This window comes from Pelophylax lessonae (assembly GCF_965119305.1).
Source record: "Pelophylax lessonae genome assembly, chromosome: 12".
NCBI lineage: Eukaryota > Metazoa > Chordata > Amphibia > Anura > Ranidae > Pelophylax > Pelophylax lessonae.
Window position 1 is genome coordinate 218,406,471 of NC_138779.1, and position 21,628 is coordinate 218,428,098.

General features: G+C 45.2%; 1 protein-coding gene across 1 annotated transcript in view; it reads right to left on the bottom strand.

Moving 5' to 3' along the window:
* Positions 1-21,628, bottom strand: part of LOC309567808 (FXYD domain-containing ion transport regulator 3-like) — a 43,198-nt gene that overhangs the window by 6,674 nt on the left and 14,896 nt on the right. Inside the window, exons 2-4 of the mRNA XM_082273258.1 lie at positions 7,454-7,518; positions 4,270-4,302; positions 2,695-2,715 (exon numbers count right to left, since the gene is read on the bottom strand). Coding sequence (XP_082129384.1) covers positions 2,695-2,715; positions 4,270-4,302; positions 7,454-7,493 — 94 coding nt within the window. The 5' untranslated portion in view covers positions 7,494-7,518. The remainder of the gene's footprint in view (positions 1-2,694; positions 2,716-4,269; positions 4,303-7,453; positions 7,519-21,628) is intronic.

Here is a 21,628-nt window from a genome sequence, read left to right on the forward strand (position 1 = left end):
AAATGAGGAGCCTTTTTGTTTTCTTCTATATATTTTTTTTTAATATTATTACAAGCCTAGAGGTGATATTTAACCACTTCCCTACCAGCCTATTGCGTAATGACGTCCGCAAGGTGGCTCAATTACCCAACTGGACGTCATATGATGTCCTGCAGGATAAGCCACTCATGCGCAACCCGGTGGTGTGGTGTGGTGTGTCTCTCCGATCTTAGTAAAGAGCGTATGATGTAGGCTCTTTACCACATGATCAGCTGTGACCAATCACAGCGGTAACTAGGAAGTGACGGTAATCGACTTTTTTCCGTTCACGATGACAAGGCGTGAGCAGAGGAGAGCCGATCTCCATGGCTCCCGACGGGGGGGGGGGGTTTCTGCACTGATAACCAGCGCATTGATTATCAGCGCAGCCCCCAGAGGTGCCAATCACAGATATCGATCAGTGCCCAAGGGATGACAATCAGTGCCCATCAAAAATTCCTGTCAGTGCCCATCACAGAAGCCTGACAGTGCCCATCACAGAAGCCTGACAGTGCCTCATCAGTGCCCCCCAGTGCAGCCTTATCAGTGCCCATCAGTGCAGCCTTTTCAGTGCCCATCAGTGCAGCCTTATCTATGCCCATCAGTGCAGGAGAAAACAACATTTTATAAACAGAAACTAAGAAAAACTAAAATTTCGGTCTTTTTTAATTTGTATAGCAAAAAAAAAAAAAAAAACACCAAGTGGTGATTAAATACCACCAAAAGTAAGCTCAATTTGTGGGGGGAAAAATACTGAAAAAAATGTATTTCGGGTACAGCGTCATTCAAAGTATGACAGCGCTAAAAGCTGAAAAATTGGTCTGGGTAGGAAGGGGGTGAAAGTGCCCGGTATTGAAGTGGTTAAATAATGAGCAACCAAACTACTCATTTGTTCACAGTTTGGCATTTACAAAAACGACTGTATTAGAGCGCAATGTGTTGTGTGCACTTGAAAAACTATTGGCAAACCAAACACCTTGACTAACAACCAAAATCCTGTGTAATATATACACACACTATATAAAATATAAAATATTATAGCCAATGGTTGCCACTGCACATAAAATCAGGGATAAAAAAAATGGGCCCGGGTGCACAGCAAAGCCTGTAGTGCATAAATAAATAAATAAATAAATAAAAAACGGAGCGTCACTCACTGGTCTTGAAAGGTGAACGCAGGAGAACAGTTTTATTCAACGTTATGACGAGGCAAAAGCGAGTCTTACTAGAGCCTCATTGAAACGTCGAATAAAACCGTTCTCGCCTGTTCACCTTTCAAGACCCGTGACTGCCGTTTTTTTTTTTTTTGCAATATATATCTATATCTATAGATAGATATATATATATATATATATATATATATATATATATATATATATATATATATATATATATATTATATAATATTTATATTATTTTTTTATATATTAAAACCTTTACTGTGCATTCACCTTTCAAAGACCCGTAAGTGGCACTCTTCTTTTTTGGGGGGATATATATATTTTTGGGGGGATATATATATATATATATATATATATATATATATATATATATATATATATATATATATATATATATATATATACACATATACATATACACACACATACATACATACATATACACACACACACACACATACATACACATATATATATATTCTATACACACACACATACATATTATAATATATATATATATATATATATATATATATATATATATATAATACACACACACACATATTATAATATATATATATATATATATATTATACACACACATATATATATATATATATATATATATATATATATATATATATATATATATATATATATATATATATATATATTCTATACACACACACACATACATATTATAATATACATATATATATACATATATATATTATACACACACACACACACATATATATATATATATATATACATACACACATATATACATACACACATACTGTATACTTCCCATTCATTTATATCCGAAATTTACACAACATGGCCAAAAGTCCCATGGACAACTGACTATAACACCTACACAAGTTTGTTGGAAATTCAATTCCAAAACCATTGCCATTAATATGGAGTCTTCCACCACCACAACCACCAGTGGACATTATGATGGCGATGCCCATCATGATCATTAATATGGAACCCCCCCCCCCATGGCCACTAATATTGGGCCCCCTCCATGGGCATTCATACAGAGTCTCCCCCCCCCCCCCTTCCAATAGACTTCTCTATGGAGTTGGCCTCTCCATGGGCCATTAATATGGGGCCCCCCCAATGTACATTAATATGGAGGTTCTCCCCATGGACATTAGGTTTTTTAACAAATTTTGTATAAATAAAATATAAAATTCTTTTATTACACCTTTGTAGATTTCTGGGTACAGAGATAGTCCATTCTCCCACCTGCGGGGGGCATAATAGTAGGTAGCCTCTAGCCTTCCAAATACCGCTATTATTAGGATTGTACCCCAATACCTTCGAGATATGTAACTGTTTTGAGGCACACACTTTATCCATCCAAAAATAACACAACATTCTGGCTACAGATACAATGTAAGGCGTTCCTCTATCACCAAAATAATCTGATATCATTACACAAGTTTGTAAAGTTATAAAAAATAAAAGACAAAGCGGCACTCACCGTACTCAAACTGACTGTTATCTAAAGAAAAGAATAGAAAGAGGAAAGTGTTATTAAATAAAACATCTCTAAACATATTTATAAAACACAGATGAGAGTTTAGATTCCAAAAGAAAACAATGTATCATTGTTGAGTACACACACACTTTACATACACATACACTGTATATATATATCATCAGTGTGTAAAGATCCTCCAAGGCTCCTTTTACATTGGAGAATCTCCAAAGTCGCAGGATTTCCAGTGGAGTGCGCCTTTTGGTGCAACGTTGATCTCATTTTACATTTTCCGGACCAAAATTGCATCAAAAGGTTGGACCAAACTAGTGCAGGAACCTTTTCTGAAGTCGCAGTGTCAGTAGAACGCCCATTTATTTTCAACAAAACCTAAACGCGGGTGCGATTTTGCCACAATAAATCGCGCTACAATTACAGCAAACTGCAACGCGCAAAGTTGTCCTTTTTGAGCAACAATCTTTGAGCTTTGCAGTTTAATCGCAGGAAAAAAAAAATAAAAAAATCACACGCGCCTTTAGGTGCCATTCAAAATGAATGGCAGCTGAACAAGAGTTGTGCGATTTGTCATTTTTGCCCAGCGTTTTGGGATCGCGGGCAGAATTGCTGCGATTCTGCTCGCATTCTCAAACTCCCAGGTGTGAATAGGTTCCTTTACAATAAAGCATCTCCAAAGTCACACTCTTTCCAGTGCGGCTTTGGAGCGCGACTTTGATCTCACTTTACATTGTCTGGACCAAAGTCGCATGAAAAGTTGGACCAAAGTAGCGCAGAAACCATTTCTGAAGTCGCAGTCACTTCTTAGTGTCAGTAGGAATGGCTCTCATGGAAATGCATTGAATTTCACATGTCCTGCGACTTGAGGTCTCACAAGTTGGATCCCAAGTAGCCCAAGGGTGCAAGGAGCCTAGGTCCCAGTTCACACTGCCGCAACTTGCGAGTTCAAAGTCGCATGACATACTGTGCCCCATTAACAATGGAACTGTTCTAATCGGTGCGACTCAAGGTGCTCCAATTTAGAAAAAGGTCCCTGCATTACTTTGGTGCGACTTCAACACATCTTGCATTGACTTCTGTTAAAGAAACCGTATGCAAGCGGTGATGAAGTCGCGCAGGGATGTCGGATTGGAAGCTGCGGCGGTGTGAACAAGTGCCGAGGCTCCATTCACATTTGTGCAACTGGTCATGCGACTTTGGATATAAAGTATTTCATTAGAAGCCGTTCAAATCTATGCAACTTAAAACCACAGCGACTTTTAAAAAGGTTCCTGCACTTCTTTGAGCAGGAAGCAGAACCTGCTTATGGAATGAACCAATATGCCCCCCCCCCCCCATCATGTACTTTTATACCAGCGGCTTTAATACTTTGAGATCCTAACCTGGGAAACAGATCAGGAAAGTGAGAAGTCCTCATCTAAAGACTTGTTCCGGGTCAGCGGCTCAAAGTATTAAAGCCAAGGGATTGTCATGACAGCCAGGAGAGATCACGAATGGAAGCCCCCCCCCCCCCCTCTCCCCATTGAGAAATGGGACACACACAGAAAGAGGTTTTGTACTCACCAAAGCCATCTGATGCATGGAGACAGGGAGCAGCTGAAACACAGAACACAGGTGAGGTTTACTGGACAGAATGACCATAATGAAACCCTGAAAACAGGAACAGGTGACTTGGAGCTCCAACTATCTGACAACCAAAGTGGGGAACACTGAAATTATGAACTTGGACAGCAGGCTGTTGCTGAGAACGTGATCCTTGGTTTAGGATAAGAAAGTCTGACATGTGACCAACAGCAGGGGGCAGTGTAAGCTGGGTTGGGTAATGGACATCCCTCTCTGGAAGTCTGAATAGAGGTAAGTGCTAAAAAGCAAGTGCAAGTATGCGGAGCTGTAAAATGGCAGTATATGGCATTGTCAGAACTTGGGGGGGGGGGGGGGTTTCATGGATGAGCTTGGCTTTGGTGGAAAAATACCATGTGCCATAAATGTGCCCTCTGACTATATATATAAACAGTTGCATGCTACTGCAAGGAAATATATCACTGCCCTTTTCCCTCTCATACAGTGGGTACGGAAAGTATTCAGACCCCCTTAAATTTTTCACTCTTTGTTATATTGCAGCCATTTGCTAAAATCATTTAAGTTCATTCTTCTTCCTCATGAATGTACACACAGCACCCCATACTGACAGAAAAACACAGAATTGTTGACATTGTTGCAGATTTATTAAAAAAGAAAAACTGAAATATCACATGGTCCTAAGTATTCAGACCCTTTGCTGTGACACTCATATATTTAACTCAGGTGCTTTCCATTTCTTCTGATCATCCTTGAGATGGTTCTACACCTTCATTTGAGTCCAGCTGTGTTTGATTATACTGATTGGACTTGATTAGGAAAGCCACACACCTGTCTATATATGACCTTCCAGATCACAATGCATGTCAGAGCAAATGAGAATCATGAGGTCAAAGGAACTGCCTGAAGAGCTCAGAGACAGAATTGTGGCAAGGCACAGATCTGGCCAAGGTTACAAAAAGATTTCTGCTGCACTTAAGTTTCCTAAGAGCACAGTGGCCTCCATAATCCTCAAATGGAAGACATTTGGGACGACCAGAACCCTTCCTAGAGCTGGCCGTCCGGCCAAACTGAGCTATCGGGGGAGAAGAGCCTTGGTGAGAGAGGTAAAGAAGAACTCAAAGATCACTGTGGCTGAGCTCCAGAGATGCAGTCAGGAGATGGGAGAAAGTTGTAGAAAGTCAACCATCACTGCAGCCCTCCACCAGTCGGGGCTTTATGGCAGAGTGGCCCGACGGAAGCCTCTCCTCAGTGTAAGACACATGAAAGCCCGCATGGAGTTTGCTAAAAAACACCTGAAGGACTCCAAGATGGTGAGAAATAAGATTCTCTGGTCTGATGAGACCAAAATAGAACTTTTTGGCCTTAATTCTAAGCGGTATGACCAGGCACTGCTCATCACCTGTCCAATACAGTCCCAACAGTGAAGCATGGAGGTGGCAGCATCATGCTGTGGGGGTGTTTTTCAGCTGCAGGGACAGGACGACTGGTTGCAATCGAGGGAAAGATGAATGCGGCCAAGTACAGGGATATCCTGGACAAAAACCTTCTCCAGAGTGCTCTGGACCTCAGACTGGGCCGAAGGTTTACCTTCCAACAAGACAATGACCCTAAGCACACAGCTAAAATAACGAAGGAGTGGCTTCACAACAACTCTGTGACTGTTCTTGAATGGCCCAGCCAGAGCCCTGACTTAAACCCAATTGAGCATCTCTGGAGAGACCTAAAAATGGCTGTCCACCAACGTTTACCATCCAACCTGACAGAACTGGAGAGGATCTGCAAGGAGGAATGGCAGAGGATCCCCAAATCCAGGTGTGAAAGACTTGTTGCATCTTTCCCAAAAAGACTCCTGGCTGTATTAGATCAAAAGGGGGCTTCTACTAAATACTGAGCAAAGGGTCTGAATACTTAGGACCATGTGATATTTCAGTTTTTCTTTTTTAATAAATCTGCAACAATGTCAACAATTCTGTGTTTTTCTGTCAGTATGGGGTGCTATGTGTACATTCATGAGGAAGAAGAATGAACTTAAATGATTTTAGCAAATGGCTGCAATATAACAAAGCGTGAAAAATTTAAGGGGGTCTGAATACTTTCCGTACCCACTGTATATCCTATTTACGCATTCATCCATCTTTTTGCCCTCTCTCTTACAAGCCCCCCCCCCCTTCCCTTCTATCGCTCCTCCTACCCCCCTCTTCCCTCACGCTCTCTCTCATCCTCCCCCCCTCCATTTATTTTCTTCCCCCTCTCTCTCTTACTGCCTTACCCCCCCCTCCCTCTCTCCCCCACCCCCCTTTCTCTCCCTCTCTTTTAACCCCCCCCCCTCTCTCCCCCAGCCCCCTTTCTCTCCCTCTATTTTAACCCCCCTTTTACTCCCTCTCCCCCATGTCTCCCCCCCACCCATGTTTCTCCCTCTCCAACTCCCCTCCCCCCATTTTCCCTCTGCTTCATCTCTCTCCATCCCCCCCATTTTCCCCCCTCTTTCTCCCCCTCCCCGCTTTCTCTCCCTCTCCCTTATCCCCCTCTTTTTCTTCCTCCCCCTTTTTCTCCCTCTCCCCCACCCCCCCCTGCTTTCCCCCACCCATTTTTCTCCCTCTCCAACCCCCCCCCCCCCAAGTTTCCCTCTTCCCCATCTCTCTCTATTCCCCTCCCCATTTTTTCTCCCTCTCCCCCCCTTTTTTCTCCCTCTCCCCCCTTTCCCGCTTCCCCCCCTCCCTCTCTCTCACCTCCCCCCCCCCCCTTTTTCTCCCTCTCCTGCCTCTTTCCCTCCCCCTTTTTCTCCCTCTCCCGCCTCTTTCCCTCCCTCCCCCTTTTTCTCCCTCTCCCGCCTCTTGCCCTCACCCCATTTCTCCCTCTCTTTCTCTCCCCCCCCCCCCTACAGGAAGTAAAAGAATATGGTAACCCAAGATGGTAAAATCCCACTTCAATGATGTACCTTGTTTTTTTACAGAAAGGACAATACCTAGCCGTTCTAGGTTTTGTGTTCCATGAACAGTTATTTTTTGGACCCTGTTCTTGATAATTTAGGTTTCACATATGGATATTTGCCCTATATATGCACCATGTCCTATGTCTGTGGGTGACTCTATTGGCCAATTTGTAAAATTTAGGAGATGACAGAAGAATAGGCAGGTGGAATCCAGGGAAGAAGGTCTACACGTACTTGCCAGCATCAGAAAAAATGTGACGAAGAAGTCCTGCATTTTGAGATTAGCCGCTTTCAACCTGCTGGAGACAAAAGCAGAGAGTGAACAGATGTAGGAAGACAGGTACTCTTTACATCAGAAGGCACAGAGGGATTGACGCTGGGAAGGGTTCATTCTGAGAATTAGTGATAGGGTATGGAGGACTTTATTTCTGCCAGCCATGAGTACAGGGTGGCACAGCAAATTGGGAAAAGCCATACCCACAAACACTTTTCCTGGTAAGGTTGCTTATGAGCAGACCCCCCCCCCCCAGGCACCTATATACTAGGGATGGATCCTGGCAGTGCCAAGAGGCAACAAATCGATCATCGCACCTATATTAAAACTGAATGTCAGCCAGGCTAGGTAAAGACTATAGCAGGTCCCAAAGAAAACTGAATAATGATGGGGATGGTTCTACTGCTATCATCAACGACCCCGAATGACCCAGCGCTACTGCAACCAGTGCCTTCATCTGGAGCTTCCATTCATTCAGTTCCTGGAAGACCCTCCACCAGTGAGGATAGACCTTCCTGAAGAGCAGCGTGGACTAAAACCCAAAGAAACCTTTTAAATGTGACTCTACTACTATTAGAACTAATCCCAATCTGATCCAATACCCCTGCAACCAGTGCTTACATCTGGAGCTTCTATAATTGCATTTACTAAGACAGCCCTCCACCAGGGATGATAGACCTTCCTGAAGAGCAATCTTGAATGAACCCCAATGAAACCTTCTTGCTAGAAAAAAAGCATTTAGCCAGTCTAATCCTCTAGAAAGTAGCTGCAGCCCTTTAGCCCAGGGTAATTTAAACGAGAACATGGAGCCAGTCCACCAAGCCTGAAAGACCCTCCACCAGTAAGGATAGATCTTGCTGAAGAGCAAGTCTGGACTGAAACCCAAAAGAAACCCTTTAAATTTAAATGTGTTTCTACTACTATCATGACCAATCCCAATCTGATCCAATGACACTGCAACCAGTGACTACATCTGGAGCTTTTACGATTGCATTCACTCAGAGCCAGGAAGGCCTTCCACCGATGAGGGCAGACCTCCCCTCAAGAGTGGCCTAGATTGAACCCCAAAGAACCCCTGCAAAAGCTATTTTTTACCCTATCACCACCAATCCCAATGTAATCCAACCAGTGCTAACATCTGGAGCTTCTAGATTTCTATTCCCTTTAGAGCCAGAATGGCCCTCCACCATCGAGGACAGACCCTCCTGAAGAGTGGCCTAGACTTAACCCCAAAGAACCCTGAAAAAGCTATTCTTTCCCCATCACCACCAATCCCTAAGTAATCCACCCAGTGCCAACATCTGGAGCTTCTAGATTCCTATTTCCCTTTAGAGCCAGAATGGCTCTCCACCAGCGAGGACAGACATTTCTGTAGAATGGCCTAGACTGAACCCCAAAGAACTCTGAACAAGCTATTCTTCCCCTATCATCACCAATCCCAATGTAATCCAACCGGTGCCAACATCTGGAGCTTCTAGATTTCTATTCCCTGTAGAGCCAGAATGGCCCTCCACCAGTGAGGATAGACCTTCCTGAAGAGTGGCTTAGACTGAACCCCAAAGAACCCTGAAAAAGCTATTCTTCCCCTATTAGCACTGTTTGGATTACATTGGGATTGGTGATAATAGGGGAAGAATAGATTTTTCAGGGTTCTTTGGGGTTCAGTCTAAGCCACTCTTCAGGAAGGTCTATCCTCGCTGGTGGAAGGCCATTCTGGCTCTAAAGGGAATAGAAATCTAGAAGCTGCAGATGTCATCACCAATCCCAATGTAATCCAACCAGTGCTAGCATCTGCAGCTTCTAGATTTCTATTCCCTTTAGAGCCAGAATGGTCCTCCACCAGAGAGGACAGACCTTCCTGAAGAGTGGCCTAGACTGAACCCCAAAGAACCCTGAAAAAGCTATTCTTCCCCTATCATCACCAATCCCAATGTAATCCAACCAGTGCTAACATCTGGAGCTTCTAGATTCCTATTCCCTTTAGAGCCAGAATAGCCCCTCCACCAGCGAGGACAGACCTTTCTGAAGAGTGGCCTAGACTGAACCCCAAAGAACCCTGAAAAAGCTATTCTTCCCCTATCATCACCAATCCCAATGTAATCCAACCAGTGCCAACATCTGGAGCTTCTAGATTTAGATTTCCTTTAGATCCAGAATGGCCCTCCACCAGTGAGGATAGACCTTCCTGAAGAGTGGCTTAGACTGAACCCCAAAGAACCCTGAAAAAGCTATTCTTCCCCCATTAGCACTGGTTGGATTACATTGGGATTGGTGATGATTGGGAAAGAATAGCTTTTTCAGGGTTCTTTGGGGTTCAGTCTAAGCCACTCTTCAGGAAGGTCTATCCTCACTGGTGGAGGGCCATTCTTGCTCTAAAGGGAATATGAATCTAGAAGCTCCAGATGTTAGCACCGGTTGGATTACATTGGGATTGGTGATGATAGGGGAAGAATAGCTTTTTCAGGGTTCTTTGGAGTTCAGTCTAAGCCACTCTTCAGGAAGGTCTGTCCTCTCTGGTGGAAGGCCATTCTGGCTCTAAAGGGAATAGAAATCTAGAAGCTGCAGATGTTATCACCAATCCCAATGTAATCCAACCAGTGCTAGCATCTGCAGCTTCTAGATTTCTATTCCCTTTAGAGCCAGAATGGTCCTCCACCAGAGAGGACAGACCTTCCTGAAGAGTGGCCTAGACTGAACCCCAAAAAACCCTGAAAAAGCTATTCTTCCCCTATTATCACCAATCCCAATGTAATCCAACCGGTACTAACATCTGGAGCTTCTAGATTCCCATTCCCTCTAGAGCAAGAATGGCCCTCCACCAGCGAGGATAGACCTTCCTGAAGAGCACACTAGAATTAACCCCAAAGAAACCTTCTTGCAAGATGAAAGTATTTAGCAGGTTGCCCCTTTCTAGGAAGTAGCTGAAGCCCATAGGCCCAGGATAGTTTAGTGGAGAACATGGGGCCAAGTCCACCAAGTACCAAGATCTAACAACACTTCTGGACAGGTCTCCTACCACCCATCATTCTCAGTCATAGTTCTGCATTCACTTCTATAGGAGTGTGGAAATTTTCACCCGCATTGGTTTTCACCTGAACAAAGATTGCCTCGGAGATTTTGAACATCCTACAGCACTTTCACTATAAGAATCCCCTTGCAGAACCGGTTTGTTCTGCTCCTGGAGCCAAATGAAATCACAAAAGGGGGGGGGGGCTACAGACTGGTTTCTGTCAAAAGACGAAAGTAAAATAATGCAGAAACTTCTTTTTTTCCCAGTCAATTAGTCAGCTGATAAGCCAGAGGCTAGAATGGTGGTCTGGAAATACCATCTTTTGAGCAACCATAAAGTGGACCAGTCATCAGATACAATCACACATGCTCAGCAATATGTACATTTACTCCTCCCAAGTATTTTATACCTATCACAGAGGTCATGGTATTCCCCCTAACAATGCTTTCATCTGATTTCCTCTCCAGAATCATTGCACCATATTTGTTTAGGCATCATCCAGGGTCACCATCTACTTCCCAGACTGAGATGCTGATTCAAAAGAGGAAAGTCATTGGTGCTTGTTCAGCTTATGGCGGTGTTCACAAAATGTCTACCACAGATCAGCCCCCGGTGCAGATGATCTCATCTTGTAACTTGCTGCAAAGTTACAGTCTTAAGGGCCATACACACTATAAGATTTTCTGAAGACTTTTTCCTTTAGACTTACCAAAACCATATAATATGAGGTCAAACCTAAACACTTTCCATTTGTATGCAATCTGGCAGGCCCTTGCACTACATAGAAAAAGGTAAATCTGAAGGAAATCCAACCACAAAAGTTGGATAGGGTGTATCCAGCTTTAGTAATAATTGGGGGAGAGGAGAATTCCATCCTACATTAGATCTATATGACATCATCTCAGCCAAGGCAAAGTCACCAGACTGGAGCTCAAGAATGGCTTTTCGATTATTGAAGGTGGAACTTTTCTGAAAAATTATACATTTGCGGTATATATTGCCCTATCCATGATATAATCAACCAGACAAAGTTACTGAGAGTCCCACTTAAGACCCCAAAATAGCCAGCAAAACTCACTGGTGCTTTTTTTCCTCACTACTTTTGGTTTGGACGATCGACTAAAAGTAACTAACGCCGTAATTTAATAAAAAAAAAACAAGAAGAAATGGGTGTATTTATTTAAAATAATAATAATAATAAATGCATAGCAATTTGTCTACTAAAAATGAATGACCATTGTTCTATGTGAATCAAGCAAAAATGAATAATATTTGAGCACTTCCTGTATCGGATGAAAGTTTTCGTTTTATTGCTTCAAAATGGAAAAATACCACATTTGGTCACTAGATGGTGCTATTATAAGAAAAGTTGTGAGATTTAGTGCCACCTAGTGGCCATATCTGTATTTTGCACTTTAAGAAAGGAAGATTCCGTCCAGCACACTGGACTAATAACATTTGCATTTTACCCTATTTGGACAGAAGGGCTGCATATGCAGTTTTCTAAATAAATAATGGTCACAGCAGGTGTACCGACCCCAGAACTCAGCACAGGGATGGGGGGGAACCCCTTATAAAGGGCACAGCAGGTGTACAGACCCAGGAACTCAGCTCAGGGATGGTGGGAACCCCTCATAATGGGCACAGCAGGTGTACAGCCCGGGGGAAATCAGCACAGGATTGGTGGGAACCCCCCATAATGGGCACAGCAGGTGTACAGACCCGGGAACACAGCACAGGGATGGTGGGAACCCCTCAATGGGCACAGCAGGTGTATAGACCCCAGAACTCAGCACAGGGATGGTGGGAACCCCTCAATGGGCACAGCAGGTGTACAGACTGGGGAACTCAGCACAGGGGTGGTGGGAACACCCCATAATGGGCACAGCAGGTGTACAGACCCTGGAACTCAGCACAGGGGTGGTGGGAGCCCCCCATAATGGGCACAGCAGGTGTACAGACCCAGGAAATGAGGGACAAAGATTTGGTTCCCATGGAAGGCCAGTTCCTCCCGATGAGGAATCCACTGCGGCAGCCGAAAAACATTCGAGTTCCATTGTTTTGTAGCGATAGTAAATCCTGCTCCTTCCTGGGAACAGCCCGAGATACCATCTCTATTATCGGAGAGTTCCTGGCCTGATGTCAATAGATGACCCAGCGGAAAAAAACTCGGGAAAACATGTTGGCAGAGCGAAATGGGGCACAGATCATTCCGCCAAGGTTCAGACACAGAGATAACAATAACAATCAGCTCCATTATTATGGTGGACAGTTCATAAAAGACGAGCAGATCTGTGCCAAAATTAGAAGCCTAAAACACAACAAAAACAAAACATGAAACAAAACAAAACAAAACAATGTATCAACACGAATCCTGACACAGGAAACATTGAACAAAAAAATATACAAATACAATTCTAGATGCAATCACACCGGCCATAGAAATAATTCCTATTCAGAGGAAAGCAATGTCCTTTGTGCCACTTTGTTTGAAGCTAAAGTTGGGGTTTTTCAACAACGTACCCCATTTTAAAAGTGGACTGTCAATTTACAAGTCTCCATGAATAAACTCCGGACATAATGGGCACAGCAGGTGTACAGACCTGGAAACCCCTCATAATGGGCACAGCAGGTGTACAGACCAGGGAACTCTGCACAGGGATGGTTGGAACCCTCTCAATGAGCAAATCAGGTTTACAGACCTGGGAATGCTTCATAATGGGCACAGCAGGTGTACAGACCGGGGGAACTCCACATAGGGGTGGTGGGAACCCCTTATAATTGGGCACAGCAGGTGTACAGAACTGTAAACTCAGCACAGGGATGGTGAGAACCCCTCATAGTGGGCACAGCAGATGTACAGAACTGGGAACTCCGCATAGGGGTGGTGGGAACCCCTTATAATGGGCACAGCAAGTGTACAGACCTAGGAACTCAGCACAGGGATGGTGGGAACCCCTCATTATGGGCACAGCAGGTGTACAGACCTGGAAAACGCAGCACATGGATGGTGGGAACCCCTCATTATGGGCACAGCAGGTGTACAGACCCAGGAACTCAGCACAGGGATGGTGGGAACCCCTCATTATGGGCACAGCAAGTGTACAGACCCAGGAACTCTGTACAGGGATGGTGAGAACCCCTCATAATGGGCACAGCAGGTGTACAGACCCAGGAACTCAGCACAGGGATGGTGGGAACCCCTCATTATGGGCACAGCAGGTGTACAGACCAAGGAACTCTGTACAGGGATGGTGGGAACCCCTCATTATGGGCACAGCAAGTGTACAGACCCAGGAACTCAGCACAGGGATGGTGGGAACCCCTCATTATGGGCACAACAGGTGTACAGACCAAGGAACTCTGTACAGGGATGGTGGGAACCTCTTAAAATGGGCACAGCAGGTGTACAGACCCAGGGACCTCAGGGATGGTGTAAACCCCACCATTGTCTTCTTTTCTCTATCTCTCCTTGAGAGGCAGGAAAAATTGTCGGGGGGGGGGGGGAGGGGTTAATTCTCCAGCATCCACCATACACTAAATGATCAGCTTCAGATTATTTATAAAAAAAATACTATTCTATCAACAAGCATGTGACAGGTCCTCTTTAAAGAGTAAATAAAGGGAAAGGGAAATGTTTTGGACTTCCTCAGAACTGAGCACAGAATGTCCTGACGGACATCAGAGAGGGGGGGTTGCCATAGTAAAGGGTGAAGACGGACAATAGAGCCGAATTAATGGTGGAGGCCAAGTTGCTGAGGAAACTCTTCTGGAGCAGAAAAAAAAATCAACAACAACTGAAGAACAAAAAGGTGGTGACTGCGGCGCTGTGAACGGGGAACGGGGATGGGGGGGGGGGGGGGTCTGAACAAGGCCGGGATTACCCAACATTGCAGAATTAGGAAACTGGACATAGAAAAAAAGAGCAGAAGGGGCAATATAGCCAAAGGTCCAGATTATTTAACAGCCTTGCAGACAATACGGCCCACTGTGTGCTCAGCTATGGGGCAGAGACCCAGAAAATGCCCTGAAGGTACCCTCTAACCCCCCCCCCCCCCCCGTTCATATCCAACCCATTGTCCGACAAAAAACATCTCTCCTATTTTCTGATCGAAGGAAAAATTGAACGATCACCACCAAGGACTGCTGGAGAAAATTCCAATAGCTTTTAAGCCGATTGATTGGCACATGGATTGGTCATCAAATTCGGAAACAATCCATTTTGATTTTTTATTTATCTTATTTTATTACTGTCCAATAACCTTTTTACTTGAAAAAGGTAAGCGGACGGATTCCAGAGAAGCAGCCCGTTGTAGGGCCAGGACAAGGGGTAGGCAGAAGGAGCAGCTGCCCTGGGCACAGTGGAACAAAGGGACAGAGGATGAAAACCCAGTCTATGGCATGCATTACATGGGGGGAGGGGACGCATTTCTGCAACCTTACCCTGGGTTCTAGACTAACCTATCCTGGTTCTGGCACCTTGTGTTGTATCAGTCAATAACTCTAGATATCAGATTGATTAAACCGATCAGATGATCCCATCTAAATGAACTGCAAGTATGGGCAAGCATGACCGCGGCTCTCACTCCCGGTTCTCACTCCTGGCCGGGCCATGAGTTGAAGAGAGATTTCACATTCGTGTCCTGCCCCTTCCTACTTTGGGATCCCGGCTCTTCCTCCTTGCGAGGTGAGATATCTTGCAGCTTCCGCCCCCTGCAGCTTGCCATCTGTGCAGACTCCTGCAATAAAAGGTATATTGGGCACTTTTTTCTTACGGGGATCGCGGATGGGCAAATATTAAGAGGCACTCTGATGGGCACATGTTGTGCCCATCAGAGTGCCCCTAACATAAAATGTGCCAGAGTGCCCCTTAACATAAAATGTGCCAGAGTGCCCCTTAACATAAAATGTGTCCATAAGCAAGCCCCTTATTTTATGTTAAGGGGCATGCTGATGGGCATAAGTCACTCCGTCACCAATGATGGGGCACTAGATTCCTCCCACCGACACCAATGATGGGGCACAACTCCTCCCACTGTTTCCAATGACGGGGCACAACTCCTCCCACAGACACCAATGACGGGGCACAACTGCTCCCACCGACACCAATGACGGGGCACAACTGCTCCCACCGACACCAATGACGGGGCACAACTGCTCCCACCGACACCAATGACGGGGCACAACTCCTCCCACAGACACCAATGACGGGGCACAACTGCTCCCACCGACACCAATGACGGGGCACAACTGCTCCCACCGACACCAATGACGGGGCACAACTGCTCCCACCGACACCAATGACGGGGCACAACTCCTCCCACAGACACCAATGACGGGGCACAACTCCTCCCACAGACACCAATGACGGGGCACAACTCCTCCCACAGACACCAATGACGGGGCACAACTCCTCCCACAGACACCAATGACGGGGCACAACTCCTCCCATTGACACCAATGATGGGGCACTATTCCTCCCACTGTGGCCAGGATATGTTTTTTTTCTCATTGGTCACAGTCCAGCCCCCTTAAAGTTTGGAGGACTGCCCTTTTCTGTAGAAGGTTTGGAAACCATGGCCTACCCGATTCCAGGATTACTGATGGTAATGGATAATCGGCAAATATCCAGTTCGGCAATATAAGCCAGTTCTTCCAAGGTTAATTGGTTGGGTTGAATTATTTCGGACAATGACCATGGTTTCCCATGAAGAAAGGGGCATCTACAGGGTCTTTTGCATAAACATGGACGATCACCTAAAATCATCTTCTCATTTTAGGTAGCGTTATGAAGAGTGGTGATTGGTTGAGTTTAACCACTTATATATTCTGCATTCAAATGTTAAGATAACAGGGGCTGGGGGGGGGGGGGGGGGGCTAGTTGTTTGCTTACAAATTCTGCAGCCAAAGGCGCCCTTCGTTGTGATCTTGGAGGGTTGGGAAATCTGGCTTCGGTGTCTGCTATAGAGAAGTAGAAGATTACATTGAGGCCATTGGTGACCTTCACCTGCTGAACGAGCGCCAAGGTTAAACCCTTCAACAATGGAATCCTCCTGAACAAACACGTCTTTATTGCAACATTTGTTACCATTCAGCCAAGGCACTGATCTCCCCAGGGGGGGGGGAGGAAATTTTATCTTCGCGTCACAGAATTAGATGATGTTGGGCAACACTTTAACTGAAATTACAAAAGCTAAATGGTGGGCGGTGAAAAGAATTGTGAATAAATAAATCACAGCTAAGCCATATCATTTAACATGCGTTACATTTACTCAAATGTCTGATATAAAGGTTGCAGAGCAAAAACACAACAGACAATTTGCAAAAGTTGAAGGTTTTTCATTTTGTTACATCATTTCCAACTGTCCCATTCTGGAACCAGTTCAACAAGATAGTTCTAAGTAATTCTGCAGCCACTGAGCCAGTCACATCAGGCTCTGTACCAGAGGAGCTTACACTCTAATGTCCCCTCCCCCACAGTCACACACTATTATTCTCATATATTCATATAGCTCTGACATATACTGCAGTGCTGTACAGAGATCACTGAGCCAATCACATCAGACTCTGTACCAGAGGAGCTTACATAATAATAATAATAATAATAATAATAATAATAATAATAGTCAGGAGAGAAGGACAAAATGGACATTAGAGTGTAAGCTCCTGTGGTACAGAGACTGATGTGACTGGCTCAGTGTTCTCTGTATAGCACTGCAGAGGAGCTTACACTCTAACGTCCCCACCCTCACAGTCACACACTATTATTATTATACATTTATATAGCTCTGACATACCGCAGTGCTGTACAGAGATCACTGAGCCAATCACATCAGTCTCTGTACCAGAGGAGCTAACACTCTATATAATAATAATAATAATAATAATAATAGTCAGGAGATAAGGACAAAACGGACATTAGAGTGTAAGCTCCTCTGATACAGAGACTGATGTGACTGGCTCAGTGTTCTCTGTATTGTACTGCAGAGGAGCTTACACTCTAACGTCCCCACCCCCACAGTCACACACTATTATCATTATTATACATTTATATAGCTCTGACATATACCGCAGCGCTGTGCAGAGAACACTGAGCCAGTCACATCAGTGTCTGTACCAGAGGAGCTTACACTCTATAATGTCCCCTCCCCCACAGTCACATCAGTCTCTGTACCAGAGGAGCTTACACTCTAATGTCCCCTCCCCCACTCCACTTCACACACACACACTATTATTATTATACATTTATATAGCTCTGACATATACCGCAGTGCTGTACAGAGATCACTGAGCCAGTCGTGTCAGTTTCTGTACCAGAGGAGCTTACACTCTAATGTCCCCTCCCCCACAGTCACATCATTCTCTGCACCAGAGGAGCTTACACTCTAATGTCCCCCACAGTCACACACTATTATTATTATACATTTATATAGCTCTGACATATACCGCAGTGCTGTACAGAGATCACTGAGCCAGTCATATCAGTCTCTGTACCAGAGGAGCTTACACTCTAATGTCCCCCTACAGTCACACACTATTATTATTATACATTTATATAGCTCTGACATATACCGCAGTGCTGTACAGAGATCACTGAGCCAGTCATATCAGTCTCTGTGGGGGTTTTTGGGGGGTGTTGGTATGGGGCGCTACCACCTTGCACAGCGAATTGCTTCGTTGTATGTGATCCGAAAATGAAAGTGCACAGTGCTTGTTGGTGAACAGGTGTTGTGCAAATATTGAATGTGCAATACAGTGCAGATTTAAAATTATAAAATTCTAAAAACGGTAGTAATCGTGTATCAATTGGATTGTACCGTGTATGTATCACTCATCGGATGTAAACAATCATATAGTGACCAGTGCAAAAAAGTGCTAAGTGCAATATAGGTGATCAATAGATACTTTATTGTGGCCTCCTTTGAAAGAGGAAACTGACATCCGTGGTGAATATTACAAAACACTATGCAGTGTAAAGTGAGAGAGTAAACGCCTGTTGCGCGTGTTAGGAGTGAGAAGTGCTAATACCGTGGGTAAAGCACTTACCAAAAGTCCTCTCCCTTCTCACTCTAATATACTGTGTCTCCCTTCTCCTGATGCCTGTGAGAGCTGGTTGTTCCGTGCGTACAGTTGCGCTTGCATCTAGGGAGTCAGTATACAAAAGACCAAGAGAGCTTCCATTGCGTAGTATAGTACAATATTGAGGGAAGAAATTAGCATCGACTCACTGTTAGGAAGTTCACCGTCAGCACCCCCCAAAAACCCCCACATTTCTTTACCCTTGTGGTAAGTTGGAGGCAGCATAACCATCTGATCCCCACACTCTACATTTAAAACTGTTGGTTCAGTGCTTGTGTTGCTATCCATAGCGCGGGTGCACCCCAAACCTCTTTTTTACTATATCAGTCTCTGTACCAGAGGAGCTTACACTCTAATGTCCCCCACAGTCACACAGTATTATTATTGTTATTATTATTATTATACATTTATATATCTCTGATATATACTGCAGTGCTGTACAGAGAACACTGAGCCAGTCACATCAGTCTCTGGACCAGAGGAGCTTACACTCCAACATCCCAATTAGAGTGCTGTGGGAAGAAAGTTCTGGAAACATAGGTAGAATATGCACTTCCTGCAGATTATGTCTCTGGTGGGCACTGAAGGCTATGACACCAGCGCTGCAAGACTGTAGTACTAGGCAGTAGGTCCTCGTGCGTCTCTAAACCACACCACCAGAGTCTCCCCCCCCCCCCCCCCATGGCCTGCTGACATCCTATGTTTCTTCAGGGTAACTGAATACTCCGGTGTCACGTATGGCTGCCTCGTAGGCATTAAAAATGGCGACTCCTGCTAACCACCTGTTCATGTTCACCTTGCAGCCGGTTTCATTCTGCATTTCTACTCTGCGCTTCTCTATAGCTGAGCTGGGCCACAGCCAATGGGAGAGGCCTGTGAGCGCTCCATTGTGCATGGTCCAGGAACATGGGAAAATCTATAGAAGGCCCCTTTCACACTTGTGCAGCTTAAAAGTCGCAAACTGTATGGGTGAATTTGCACCGGCACAGACAGCGCATGTCATTTTAGGAGCAGTGCGCTCCGAATTACATGCGATCTCTGTGATCACACAAATGTAAACCGGCACTCAAACTTCGAATAGATTACATTTAAATTTTGAATGGAATGCAATTCGAATCGATTCAACTTTTCTGAATTCGGTCGAATAGGGTTCAATTTGCCCAAATTTGGAAAATTGAAATTGATTAGAATTTGAATAAACAGAACAAATTCAGAAAATGAATTAAACAAATTTAACTAAACTAATTTATGTCAATTGCTAAAACAAATTTCTTCGTTCTGACAATGTCTAGCTCCAGCAGCTCTCAATTTAGTGTGAATTCACCCTTATACTCCAGTCACATTGCCTAGCCTGAGATGACATCATCAAGCATCAGGAATCCAGGGTCATCTTACCGAATGGGCACGCTGGGCAGTTGCCCAGGGGCCCCACCTGCCCAGAGACCCAGCCCCAGCCAAGCATTAGTCCCGATTCCTGTGTGCATCCCACCACCGAACTTAGCAGGGGGCATGGGCCTGACGGCCCTGCGCTGCTGTCAGGCCACTTGGGCCATGGAGGGGGAGCCCACAACTGCAGGAATGCCTGTCCGCCGCCATTGTCACTTGTGGATGACCCTGGATGATGCCTGAACAAAGATGACACCTTACTTCTGGAGAGAAAAAGCAGATGAAGGCGATGTTGGTGGGGGAGGAGTACTGTGACCTCTTAGAAGCAATGACACATTATTGAGCATGCTGCACTCAGGTCCTCTTTAGGAAGGCAGCTTCCTCATAGCAGCTCTGGAGTGCGGAGTGATACAATGTAGCGGGTGAGGCGGCACAGGATCCTCAGGGATTGCCAGGATTGGGTAATGTTACATTGCTGGCACAGATCTCACTCACCCATTGTGATTGGCTTTGCAACATTTCTCTCCGCCTCAGGGAATAGAGAGCTATAAAACTAGCAAATCGGGGAACGAGATCCAGAGAGGAGAGCGCAGAATCTGGCCGCAGCTCTGCACAGTAACCAATCCGCTTCCAGGGTTTATTGTCAAAGCCTAATGGTCAAACTGAGGCTAGAAGCTGATTGGCTCCCAAATGTCCACAAAGCCCTGCAGAAAAAGAGCAGTCGCTCTTCTAACTGCCATTGTCACTTGTGATAAGGGATGTCACCCCCTCACACATCAGCAGTGATGTCACCCCCCCTCACATATCAGCAGTGATGTCACCCCCTCACACATCAGGAGTGATGTCACCCCCTCACACATCAGCAGTGATGTCACCCCCTCACACATCAGCAGTGATGTCACCCCCTCACACATCAGGAGTGATGTCACCCCCTCACACATCAGGAGTGATGTCACCCCCTCACACAGCAGTGATGTCACCCCCTCACACATCAGCAGTGATGTCACCCCCTCACACATCAGCAGTGATGTCACCCCCTCACACATCAGCAGTGATGTCACCCCCTCACACAGCAGCAGTGATGTCACCCCCTCACACAGCAGCAGTGATGTCACCCCCTCACACAGCAGCAGTGATGTCACCCCCTCACATATCAGCAGTGATGTCACCCCCTCACATATCAGCAGTGATGTCACCCCCTCACACATCAGCAGTGATGTCACCCCCTCACACATCAGCAGTGATGTCACCCCCTCACACATCAGCAGTGATGTCACACCCTCACACGTCAGCAGTGATGTCACACCCTCACATGTCAGCAGTGATGTCACACCCTCACATGTCAGCAGTGATGTCACACCCTCACATGTCAGCAGTGATGTCACACCCTCACATGTCAGCAGTGATGTCACACCCTCACATCAGCTGATTTTACTGACTATGCAGCTTCTTTATCTCTATCCCTGGTCTATGTTCCAGTTTAGGCTGGTCACATGACCTCTGCCCCAATGACCTCCTTTAAAATGAAGCATCCTATGGAGACACCCTTGTAGGCAGGGACTAGAGTTGTGTATATCTACACTGTGTGCATCAATACAAACACACAGCCCTATAGCTTTAGAATGGCAAGACACTATCCCTCCCCCCCACTTACTACTTA